Raw genomic sequence first — 12,391 nt, 5'->3', positions numbered from 1 at the left:
TGAAGCTGCAAGGCCTCCCAGCACCGAGATCAGCGGAGCCACGAGGCCTCCCGGCACCGGGATCAGCGTGACAGGGGGCAGCGCCCAAAACCCCTGATCGCCCTGGGACTCTGTGTGTGACAGGGGCGGGGCCACAACCTCCCTATCCGCCCTGCTCTGTTCGTGACAGGGGAAGGCGCCCCAACCCCCTGATCAGCCCGTCTCTGTGCCTGATAGGGGGTAGCTCCCCAACCCCCTGATCACCCTGTGGCTCTGTGTGTGACAGGGTGCAGCGCCCCAACCCCCTCACCTCCCCCACGGGCCCTGCCCTGTGTGTGATGGGGTAGAGCCATAACCTCCCCATCAGCCCTGCCCCGAGTGTGACCGTGGCGGCGCCCCAACCCCCCTGATCACCCTGCTCTGTGGGTGATAAAGGGCAGCGCCCAACTCCCTGATCCGCCCTGCTCTGTGTGTGACAGGGGGCGGTGCCCCACCTCCCCTATCGCCCCTACTCTGTGCGTGACAGGGGGGAGCTCCCCAACCCCTGATTGACCTTGCTTTGTGCCTGACAGGGTAAGGAGCCCCAACCCCCCTGATGGGCCCTGCGCTGTGCGTGACAGGGGTAGCACCCCAACCCTGATTGGCCTTGCTCTGTGAATGACAGGGGTTGGCGCTGCAACCTCCCCATCGACCCTGCCTTGAGTGTGACGGGGGCGGTGCCCCAAGCCCCCAATCGGCCCTACCCTGAGCATGACTGAGGGTGGCATCGCAACCTCCCAATCCACCCTGCTCTGTGCATGACAGGGGGCAGCGCCCCAACTCCCCAATCAGCCCTGCTCTGAGCCCAACCAGGGGCTGCACCTAGGGATTGGGCCTGCCCTCTGCCACCCAGGAGGAGGCCTAAGCCAGCAGGTCATTATCTCCCAAAAAATGATGCTTGTAAGAATTTAATAAGACACTGAGAGCTTCATGTAATATCCAATCTAATGTTCCTTTTGGAATACCTCAAGCTATAAATTACTGTCTAAATTACCTGCAATATACTGCATATTGCTAAGTTTCAATTCACTAAGTATTTATTGAGTGTCCATTATGTTCCAGGCATGCTTATAAGTGTTGAGAATACGGATGTGAACAAGAAAGACAAAATCTTGTTCTCAAGAACTTAAGGTCTATATAGTAATCTGTTTTATCTACTTTCTATATAAAAGTTTATAAACTCCTACCCTAGGGAAATTTTATTTTCCTAAGTTAATAGACAATAACACTCAAAATAACTCATAAAGAACAAATACTATAATGAAACAGAATCAGAGAAACTATGTTCTGTACGGGCTAGATTGCCATATCCTATGTATTTTTTAGCCGTTTGAATTTATTCAATACTTCTCTTCCAAACTTCAAGTTTGTAAAATCCAAATTTAGGTATTTCTCAGTACAACTGATAGGAATTTATATTTTTTAAAAATTCAAATTGTTTAAAGTTTACCCATTGATGCCCTTGCAAAGTAGAGACTATGTTACACATTTTAAAAGATTACTTGCAAAACTTATTTAATTCCCAGCCCTGGCCGGGTACTCAGTTGGTTAGAGAGCCATCCTGATACACCAAGACTGCAGGTATGACTCCCAGAATCAACCAATGAATTCACAAATAAGTGGGACAACAAAATCAATGTCTCTGTCTCTCTGTGTGTGTCTCTCTCAGTCTATCTCTGTCTCAATCTGTCTCCCTCTCTCCCTTTCTCCTTCTCCCTCTCTTTCTCTAAAATCAATAAATAAAAATTTAAAATAATAATAAAAAGCTTATTTAATTCCCATACATACTTCCTTATCTCTACTTAAGAAAGTTAAATGTCAGCTTCTAAACACCAAACACAGGTTAACAGAATAAAGACAGTAACAAATTATGCCTCAGCAAAAACTTAGGAATTCCTCCATTGTCAAAAGTTCTAAATTGAATAAATCAGGTGACTTACTCATAATTAAAGCATAGCAATGAAAGGACACACTTCATCAAAATAAACAAGTCTAAGAGGAAGCAGACACTGTACATCAAAAAAGTTTATTTCCATGAACAGAAATCCAAGAACCAGGAAACTACTCAATTCCTATTTTGCCTCTCTGTACTCTCAAACTGAATGTTCTGAAAAGCAAGGGAAAACATGGTTAAGGCATCATTTCAGCCTCCAAAATCTTACTGCTTAGAATTCTTCAAGTTCAAAATTCAGTCATATGAATTTGAGAAAAATGATGCTTGTAAGAATTTAATAAGACACTGAGAGCTTCATGTAATATCCAACCTAATGTTCCTTTTGGAATACCTCAAGCTATAAATTACTGTCTAAATTACCTGCAATATACTGCATATTGCTTGGTTTTAGCATGGAATCACATGCATACTTTAGAAGACAAGAAGTACTCAGTAACTTACAAATGATCACTAAGGTGCTTCATAAAAGGTGGTTAATGTAAAAAAGATTTAAATTAATGTACACCTTAACATTAACTAAGGCATTTTCTTTGACTTTGAAAGGTAAAAGTAATGGTTGATCAAATATATTTAAAACATAGCTTATTATGTATAGTTTTTAAATTACAGTTTTAAATTCTCTAAGAGGCCCAGTACTGGACGTGTTTGGCATATCTGAGATGATACCAAATTGGGGAAACTCCGTAGCAGATATCTGTTATCTTAGTATTTTTGTTCCCAATATAAAAGTGTGTGTGTGTGTGTGTGTGTGTGTGTGTGTGTGTGTGTAGAGGGGGGTTGAGTGTATTAGAAAAAAGCACAGCTTTTTAACTCACAAAGATCTAGGTTTGAATTCTGCATTACCCTAAATTAGCTATGTGATCTTTGGGCAAGTTACTTAACCTCTTTTAAACATCATTTTCTCACCAAGATGTAAATAACAGAATTGTGAAAATGATTAAGTAATTTCTTTTGTATAAAATGCCTAAGATATGGTCTGACACATAGTAGGTGCTCAATAAATAGTAATTAGGAGAATGCCATTTTTCTTTTTGACTAATTGTATTGACTACACCAGTTAATGTGAATAACTACTGACTCCCAAGTTTTTGTAACTATCAAAGTGTATCTTTACCCTGCTATAACAGGTTTAAAAAACCAAACCCCTACTGCACTGAATGCCAACAAATATGCACCTTCTCCTTTAGCTCCCATATATTTTGCATGACCTTACATGAATTGCTTAGATAAAAGCTTTTTCTCTTCTGCTTTTGTTATTTTAAAGTGCAGATGCATTTGAGTCATTTTCTCCTTTTGTTTCATATCCTTAAGATCCAAAGCTTCAAAGACATAATGTCAGCATGCAGTCGATTTATGACTGAACTCTTGAAGAGGCACTGAAGAATTACCTTGTCAATCACCCCAAGGACTCTGAAGGCCTTCAGCTCCTCGGCAGGGCTCCTTAGGTTCCAAGGGGGCCTTGAACTTAGTGATCCTGGAGGCTAATGGAAGATATCAAAGATTACACATCAATCAGGGAGGTACTTGAAGAAAGACTGCCTGCTGAAGCAAATGCCAGGCCAAAGGAAACTAAATTTATCATAAATCAGAGAATGGAAAGATGAAAGAAGTTTCTGTTTGTCTGTAATGTAAAATTAAAAAAATAATAAAATAAAAAATAAAGAAAATCAAAAAGAAAAAGCAAGAAAAAAGTTGCATGTAAATAAATCATGATAACATTTTAAAAAGAAAAATTAATGAGTTGATAGTTCCTAGCATAGTAATTCAGTTCAAAACTGTACAACTATAATGAAACTTTATAACAATTGGATAACTGAGCCAACAATTAATCACAGCCTTATATTTACCCCAGACCGCTCAAGAGTAATTTAGAATAGAGAACTAAAAACAATGGAAAAATAGATAAACTTGGGGAGTGAGGGCACACAAGTCATCTCTCTCTTCATGAAACTACACTCCATTAGTGTTATATTATAAATACATGGTATGTATTTTAAGAGAGATTGGCAGGTTCCAGAAGAATTGCCAATAATAATGAAAAATTTAAAAACTCCATCATATAAGCAATAATTATTAGAAATAAAAAATTGTTTAAGCTAAAAAAAAGAGATGATTTACAGGAGAAAGACACTTTTTTTAAATATATGAAAATATGTGATGTGGAAAACTTAATCTGTTAGCTACAAAAAAGTCCAAAAAGGTCAGTGAACACAGAAAAGCATGTATCAGTACTATGTACAATAAAAGAATAACCCTAACCTCCCAACCATTGACCTTAGTTTTTCCCTACCAGTAAAGTAAGACATTAGATAAACTCCAAAAACACTTCCATTTTGCATTTATAACCAGAAAGCAATGCTATATTAATCCTTATATTAAAATGATGATGCTGCAAAGAATGACAGGAGACACAAAGTTTTGCTTTATTATATCCTCAGAGCAGACTTTTTTGTTATCAAAAATCTATTAGGCTATACAGGAAACATGTTTCCCCCATGAGTGGAAGATAAATATCCTGGTAAATCAATTGTCATGATTAATAGTTACTGAGACATCATTCTTGGTACTTCAAGTCCTTATACTGACCAACATCACCAGACAGGAAGCTACATGAGAAGAGGAAATACGCCTTATTCATCTTTGTATGCACAATGCCTAGCATGTTAGTTGAAAGGAGAGAGGAAGAACAGAATAGAGAGGAAGGAGGAAGAGAGGAGCAAAACAAGAGAGAGGAGATTGCATAGATAAATTAGGTGTCATTTACAAATAGAAAATGTACTTGTCAAATTTTCTAAAAGCAGCAATTATAATCGCTCTCGGTCTTTTTTTGTTTGTTTTCTTTTGTGTGTTCTTTTAAAAATATATTTTATTTTTATTGATTTCAGAGAGGATACAAGAGGGAGAGAGAGAGATAGAAACATCAAAGATGAGAGAGAATCCCTGATAGGATGCCTCCTGCACACCCCACCCTGGGGATCGAGCCCACAACCAGAGCATGTGCCATGACCAGGAACCGAACCCTGACCTCCTGGTTCATAGGTCAACACTCAATCACTGAGCCATGCTGGCTGGGCTGCTCTCCTTTTTGTTTGTTTTTGGCTCAGCAAGCAAATACTAATTTGAATATGCCTGAAGAAGTAATGTTAAAAAAAGACATGCACCAAGAGGTCACTGGTTAATAAATTCCTGGTCAGGGCACCTGCCTGGGTTACAGGCTCTATCCCCAGTAGGAGGCGTACAGCAGGCAGCTGATTGATGTTTCTTTCTCATCAATGTTTACATCTATCTCTCCCTCTCCCTTCCTCTCTTTCTAAAATCAATAAAAAAAACATTTAAAAAAATTTAAAAAGACAACTTTTTAAAAACACCTAACTTGAGAATGTTGGTAATAATAGCAATTGTACTGGATAATTGTTTAAAATTGATTTAATTTATACTTCTAAGATACATTTCAAAAAATACTTATTTAATATGTCAAAAGGTACTGAGCTAGAGGACATTTAAAAAAAACAAAACAGATACATCTCTGCCCCCCAAGAAGCTTAAAATCCAAGATGAATTTTTAAGGATACAAAAATATTTAGCAGGGTACTTTAATAGACATATAACAGAAATAGTCTCTTCTACCTTAATTTACATCATTATCCCTCACCCTGCCCTGAATGGAGTACTTACAAGAAGTTATTAAATCCCCATTTTATAGATAAATAAAGGGAAGCTCAGACTGGTTGAGTGTTTACAGTCAGAAAGAACAATAGAAGATCCTAGTCTAGCCCTCAACTCTATAGTTTGCAGTCTTCCTACCACACAACATAGTCTAACAATTAAAAATTCATTTCCCCCTCCATTATCAAGAAAGAATAAGGCCCTGGCCGGTAGCTCAGTTGGTTGGAACATCATCCCAGTATGCCAAAAGGTAGCCAGTTCAATTCCTGGTCAGGGCACACACCTAAGGTTGCAGGTTCGATCCTCGGTAGAGGTGCATGAGGGAGACAACCAATTGATGTTTCTCTCTCAGATGGATGATGTTTCTCTCTCCCTTTCCACTCCCCAACCCCCACTCTGAAATCAATAAACATATCCTTGGGTAAAGAAAGGAAGGAAGGAGGGAGGGAGGGAGGGAGGAAAAATAAAAGTGCTGTAGTTTTGGTAAAAGAAATGTTGAGGAAAATGTATAGGGGGAAAAAGAATAAGTAATAATTTATCTATTACATTTGTCTTTGAAAATATGGCCAAATGCATCCAACATCTGCATCTCCTACTTGTACCTTCTTTCTTTTTAATTTTTACTTATTGATTTTAGAGAGAGAGGAAGAGAGAAAGGGGGAGAGAGAGAAACATTGATTTATTGTTCCACTTATTTATGCATTCATTGGTTGATTCTTGTATGTGCCCTGACTTGGTGTATAGGGACAACACTCTAAGTATTGAGTGACCCGGCCAGGGCTACTTGTACCTTCTTGTTCATTGGTGTCATCGGATCTATCAGTTTCCAAAAGAAAATTATTGGTTCACTTTAGCAATCTCAACAGCAAAGATAGAAAACTACAAAAACTCTCCTGCACCTTCCAATAAATAATCACTGGTGTGCAATAGGAACATGATAACTAAAAAGGATATAAATCATCAAAAGGCACAGTTGCTAGCTTCAAGAATTTACAGTTTACTTGAGGAGATAAGCCAAATACATGAAAAGTTAAATAACAATAAAACCTTTTTGTAAAATACAAGACAATAGCGACAGGCACTATTAGTGTATGATAAACTGGTCACAGATAGAAGCAGAACTAAAGGTGATTTTAAATGCTATGTAGAAATTAGGTTAGGAAAAGGGTATTACATATAGGATTGGAAGGAAACTGGCCTGGTTGGGGGGGGGGGGGGGGGTGTCAAATTGTAGAACAGAGGAACATAAAATTACACAGTAGGATCGGGTCAGTCAGTTTTCACAGGCCTTGAATACCAGGAAGAAAAGTCAAAACTATATTCTCCAGAGTCTAGAAAACAAGTTTTAGTATGAGAAACAACTCAATAAAAATAGTGATTTAATAAGGTTACTTCTGCAAAGACAGGAATGGTGAAATTGTAATGGCGGAAGACCAAAGATAAAGTGATCATTAAAGTTCTCTTTCTACTTTAACCATCTATAAAACTTTAAGATCAAAGAAATGAACAAAGAAAGATCATGAAATAAAATCATCAATAAAAAATCCTATATTTTTTATATGCAGTGTTTAAATTGGGTAGAATCCCTATGGATCTATTCCTTTTTTCAGATGGCAAAATGAAACATAAATCCATAGAATTTTAAGAACAGAAAAAGACAGAGATCAAGTCCAATAGTCTCTTTTTTTAATATGGGAAGCAGCAAGGTGAAGCAATTTGTCCAAAATGACAAAACTAGGTAACAGATAAGAGGGGTTTAAATCTTACTTATAAAACAATGCATGACATGGGGGGAACTGCAGCCAAAGTTAAGGGGGTGGGGAGAAATCAATGTATTTCTAGGCAGCATGGCTGATTTCCTTAATAAATAAAAGTAGAATTTTCAGTTATATGTATTAGTTACTGTAGCAGAAGATGCCTAGAGAAGCAAGTAGTAGTTGCATTCATCTACACCAAAACTAAATACAGAGGGGTCAAGGATGGGGGCAGAGAAAGGCAAGAATATTGATGATCCAGCAGTCTTCAAAACCAAATACAGCAAGTGCTCAAGCCCATGGCAGATATCGCTGTTAATCCCACACTCGGTCTCACAATACATACAGTGCTCCTAGGCAGCCACCAACCTGGATTAGAGTTAGCACACTAGTAAAACCTACTTACTGTTCCTGTTCTACATTCTCTAAATGGCTAAGTGAAGCTTACCTTTCTTTTTGTTTCATGGGGTTTTTTAAGTTGCTATTTATCCTACCCATCGTCTTTTTCACTTGATAATATTCCCTGTTCTCAATGTGATCTGTATCTATTCTTACCAATTTGCTAGTATTATACTTCTCAAACTTTAATCTGTATGCACATCGCCTGAGGACCATGTTAAAATGGAGATTCTGATTCACTTAGGCTGGGGGACCCTAAGATTCTGCATTTCCAACAAGGTCCCAGATGATGTGATGCTACAGGTCCAGCACCATGTTTGAAGTAGGATTAGCTACTCCTTCTTAAATCACCTGAGAATAAATCACCATTACTTGGGAGGAAATAAATAATCAAGGGCAAAAGGAAAACACTGTAAAGAATTTACCCAAAACCCACACTCCGAACCCTGATAGCTAACTACATAGTACTACATAGTTTCTGAACTTGGCTTCACCTGTAGATTTTTGGCTTTGCCAAGACCTTCATTAGGAACCTATTAACCTTCAATACCCAGCCTCCTAAGACTCTCTTAAATCACATTTCAAGCATCTTTTTACTTGTTTAAAAATTTACCTTTATTGTTGAAAGTATTACAGATGTCGCACCCACCCACCGCCAACCCTACTGCACTCTTTTCTGTGTCTATGGGTTGTACATATATGCATCTAGGTCAGTGGTTCTCAACCTTCCTAATGCTGTGACCCTTTAATACAGTTTCTGATGTTGTGGTGACCCCCAACCATAAAATTATTTTTGTTGTTACTTCGTAACTGTAATTTTGCTACTGTTATGAATCATAATGTAAATATCTGATATGCAGGATGTATTTAGGCACCCATCCACCCCCCTTCACTCTGAGATTGGTCAGTCTGTTCCATGCTTCTATGTCTCTGGATCTATTTTGTTCTCAGTTTATTTTGTTCATTAGATTCCACATATAAGTGAGATCATGTGATACTTGTCTTTCTCTGGCTGGCTTATTCTACTTAGCATAATACTCTCCAGGTCCCTCCATGCTGTCTCAAAGGGTAAGATCTCCTTCTTTTTTATGGCTATATAGTATTTCATTGTATAACTATACCAGAGCTTTTAATTGCAGTCCTATTCCTGATCTGGAATGCCCCTGCTCTGCTTTCCCATTTTTAACTAAGGTTGATACAAACTCATCTTAAAATACTTTTTTCTAAAGAATTGAGACATACCAATAATACCAGCAAACAAAATGCACAACAGAAAACTATTTTTAATATTATAGCAATTATATTCAAAATCTACAAACTAATCAGGAAAGGCATACATTCTACGTATTTTCACTCACACCTTGTAAATGCATAACAAAAAAATGTACTTACACTTTAGAAACCACACCGTCTTTGATGTCCTAAATTTAGATTACTTATTTTTTCTAAATTTCATTGATCTTGAGTTTAAAATTCCTAGAGCTAAATATAGCGAAAAAAAGCTATATCCAGCCTTTTCCAGAGAAATCCCCTTTTAATATTAATTCTTAAAGCATTCAAAGTTATCTACAATTTAATTTTTTAAAGTTTAAAAAAAGATATCTGTCTCCTTCAGTTAAGATTTCACCTTTACTTCAAACAAAGATCATTTCTTTTTATTCTGAAACCTGTACTTTTCTTGGGGCCTTTTAGTAATGAAGAAGAAGAAAAAAAGGAAAGTGCTTTTGCTCCTTTCTATCCTTTTTTGAAAAGAATGCTATCAACAATGACTGGGGAAATTCAGAGCTTCTGTATTTACCACCAAAGAGTCTCATAAATAAATTCAATAAAGCAAAAAGCTTAGATTACCACAGAAAACTCAGGTGGAATGAGTCATGACCTACCTAGACCAAAGGGGAAAACAGCAATCAACAAAACATTTAAAACTGGAAAGGATTCCTTTATTTTCTTAATCAACCAGACTGGAAAGGAATGTTTACACATGGATTCAAAAGAGAATATCTGTTTTGCACAGAACTCAAGAGTTAAACGGGCCTAGGAAATCATTTATACTAGTCCTCTCATTGTGTTCATTGAAACTGACGCCCAAAGAAAGTAAATGGAGACAAATAATGAATTCACCAAGCTAATAAAAAACCTCTAGAAGACATTTAAGTTCAATTTTAGATAAGAAAATAATCAAACATGTCCCTGACCTAAGTAAGGTCCAGGTTTAATAGAATAAAATACAAATGAAAATGAAAAGCAATTGCTTACTCTAAAAGAAAAACATCTTGCTCTAGCAAGAAAACCTCTCCTCTAGTCTTCTTGCCTAAAAGCTAAAAAAAATCCTAGTATATCAAATGTGGCACCCTCTTTACCCTTTCTGATCCAAACTCCCATTATTCTGCAGGGCTCTTACCATTCTCTCTTTTATTTCCTGAATTAGGTGCATATTTTGGGTCCTCAATTATGCTACAGGGTTTGCAAGAGCAGAGACTGTCATCATCTTTTCTATAACTCCAGAATATATCTAGTTTTTGTATATACACACAGTCTTAACAGATGCCTAGTGAATTAATATATAACAATATAATCAACTTTCCTATATTATACCTCTTTAGTTTCATTAAGAGTTATGCTTGAAGGGAAATTCTGACTGATATACTTCATGGTTCCTTTCTCTAAGTCAAAAGCTATACAATTAGCTTTATGTTTCTTTTCCTAATAAATTATTGCTCACAAAAGTGATTATAAGCAATTATAACAGGGGATGCACAAATAGGGAATTTGAATAAATAAGTATAGTTAGACTATTCAAAGTTACTGTTAATGGAAAGAACTGATAATTTTGACTCCCTAAAACTTTTAGAATATTTATATACAAGGTGATTTAATAAAACAAGTAAGTTGATAAGAACCCATTCTATTTAACATTTTTATCAATGTCCCCCAAAATAGAGTTGAGAATGTATACATTAGGAATGCACACCTGGGGGGAGGGGGGGGTGACAGCCACATAGACAGTAAGAATTAAATTCAAAGTAATCTTTAAATAAATATTTCATTTTAAAAAGATACAATTCAACAGTGAAGAGTTATAAAGCAGTATACAAGGAGAGATAAAAAATAAGGTAAAGACTCATTAATCTAGTCTTAAGTTTGGCTTATAGGGGCTGGTCTTTTTACAAGGTGGACACTTGATTTGTGTGTGTGTGTGTGTGTGTTCATTTTTTTTTAGTGATTTTCTCAAATTCATTTAATCCTAACAAGAACCCAGCAAGGAATTATCTGATCCTCATTATTCATATGTAGTGACTGAAGCTACGAGGTGGTTAAGTAGCTTGTCCATTCCTCATGGCTTCAAATGGAAAGCTGAGATCCTTACAAGCCTGCCTGCCTCTTAGATCAATTGAGAAAATAAATACTTTCTCCCATCTCAAAAGATGATTCTTAAATTGCATTTTTTTAAAAAGTTGGTTTAATATAAAGAAAGAAATAACAATTTTTTCCAGAAATGTGCCAAAACAGATAGATAGGATATAAAAACAATCATATTAAACCACAATGTTTCTAATGTTTCATTCACCTGCTTTTGAGACATGACTAAAGGTAGTCCTACGTAATCTAAACATCATCGTTGGAATTATACCTTTACAATTCTAGGTGATTGATAGCAGCTACTTATAGGACTTATGCTTAAATGGTTAGCTTTAGCATGAAGCAATAAAAACTTTACAGAAATTGAGGATCATAATCTAACTTTAAAAAATTCAAATAAAATTCAGTATAAATTAGATTATTAGGAGTAGAATAAGAAAAAAGGACCAAGAAAGAAAGAGAAAGCAAGTCCCATTTTATTCTATTTTTGGTGCTTTAATGCTTTTCTTTCACCAATAACTTAAAATTATTGATAAAATTCCAAAGACCAAAATTCTCAAACTCTCTAAATAGAAATAAAGTGAGAGACAAGACAGCAAAAATGGCTAAAGAAAATGCAAATGAAACCTAAGACATACCTGAGCTACTTCATCAAATTGAGGTTTTCTATGAAAGCTAGAGAGGCTCTCTGCTCGCATGAGATACTCTGCTGTTCTTCTCTTCACAGCTTCTCGCCGGGTAGGGCTTGACTCTCCTAAAAGGAGGAAACAAAACTCAGGTCAGGGAAAAAAATAAATAAACTCTTATTTATCTAATTTGAAGATTAACTTCCCATTATCCACTGTACCACTTCTTCACATTTCTAACTGAAAAGAGAATTTCAAAACTGGAATGGAATAATCAAAGTTATTAATATCAGCAAGGTCTAAATATTTTTCAATTACAGTTGGCATTCAATATTATTTTACACTCATTTCAGGTTTCTAGCATAGTAGTTAAACATATATACAGTTCAGGAAGGATCCCCTAATAAGTCTAGTAGCCACCTGACACCATATATATTTATTACATTTTTGACTACTAGAGGCCCAGTGCACAAAATTTGTGCACACAGGGATGGGTGGGGCGGGGGGCGGGGGGGGGCAGTTCCCAAGCCTGGCCTGTGCCCTCTCAAAGTGCAGAAGCCCCACAATCGATGTCCCCAAAGAGATAGGCCCCGCTCACTCGTCCGGGACTCCTC

General features: G+C 36.9%; 1 protein-coding gene across 1 annotated transcript in view; it reads right to left on the bottom strand.

Annotated features, from left to right (window-relative positions):
• The window catches only part of RPS6KC1 (ribosomal protein S6 kinase, 52kDa, polypeptide 1), a 121,029-nt gene that overhangs the window by 52,656 nt on the left and 55,982 nt on the right, over positions 1–12,391 (bottom strand). Inside the window, 2 exon segments of the mRNA XM_006772970.1 lie at positions 3,361–3,453; positions 11,790–11,905. Coding sequence (XP_006773033.1) covers positions 3,361–3,453; positions 11,790–11,905 — 209 coding nt within the window.

Source organism: Myotis davidii, unplaced genomic scaffold (genome assembly GCF_000327345.1).
Source record: "Myotis davidii unplaced genomic scaffold, ASM32734v1 scaffold362, whole genome shotgun sequence".
Classification (NCBI taxonomy): Eukaryota; Metazoa; Chordata; class Mammalia; order Chiroptera; family Vespertilionidae; genus Myotis; species Myotis davidii.
The sequence above is the reverse complement of the archived record's forward strand: the minus strand, read 5'-3'. Positions and strand labels throughout refer to the sequence as shown.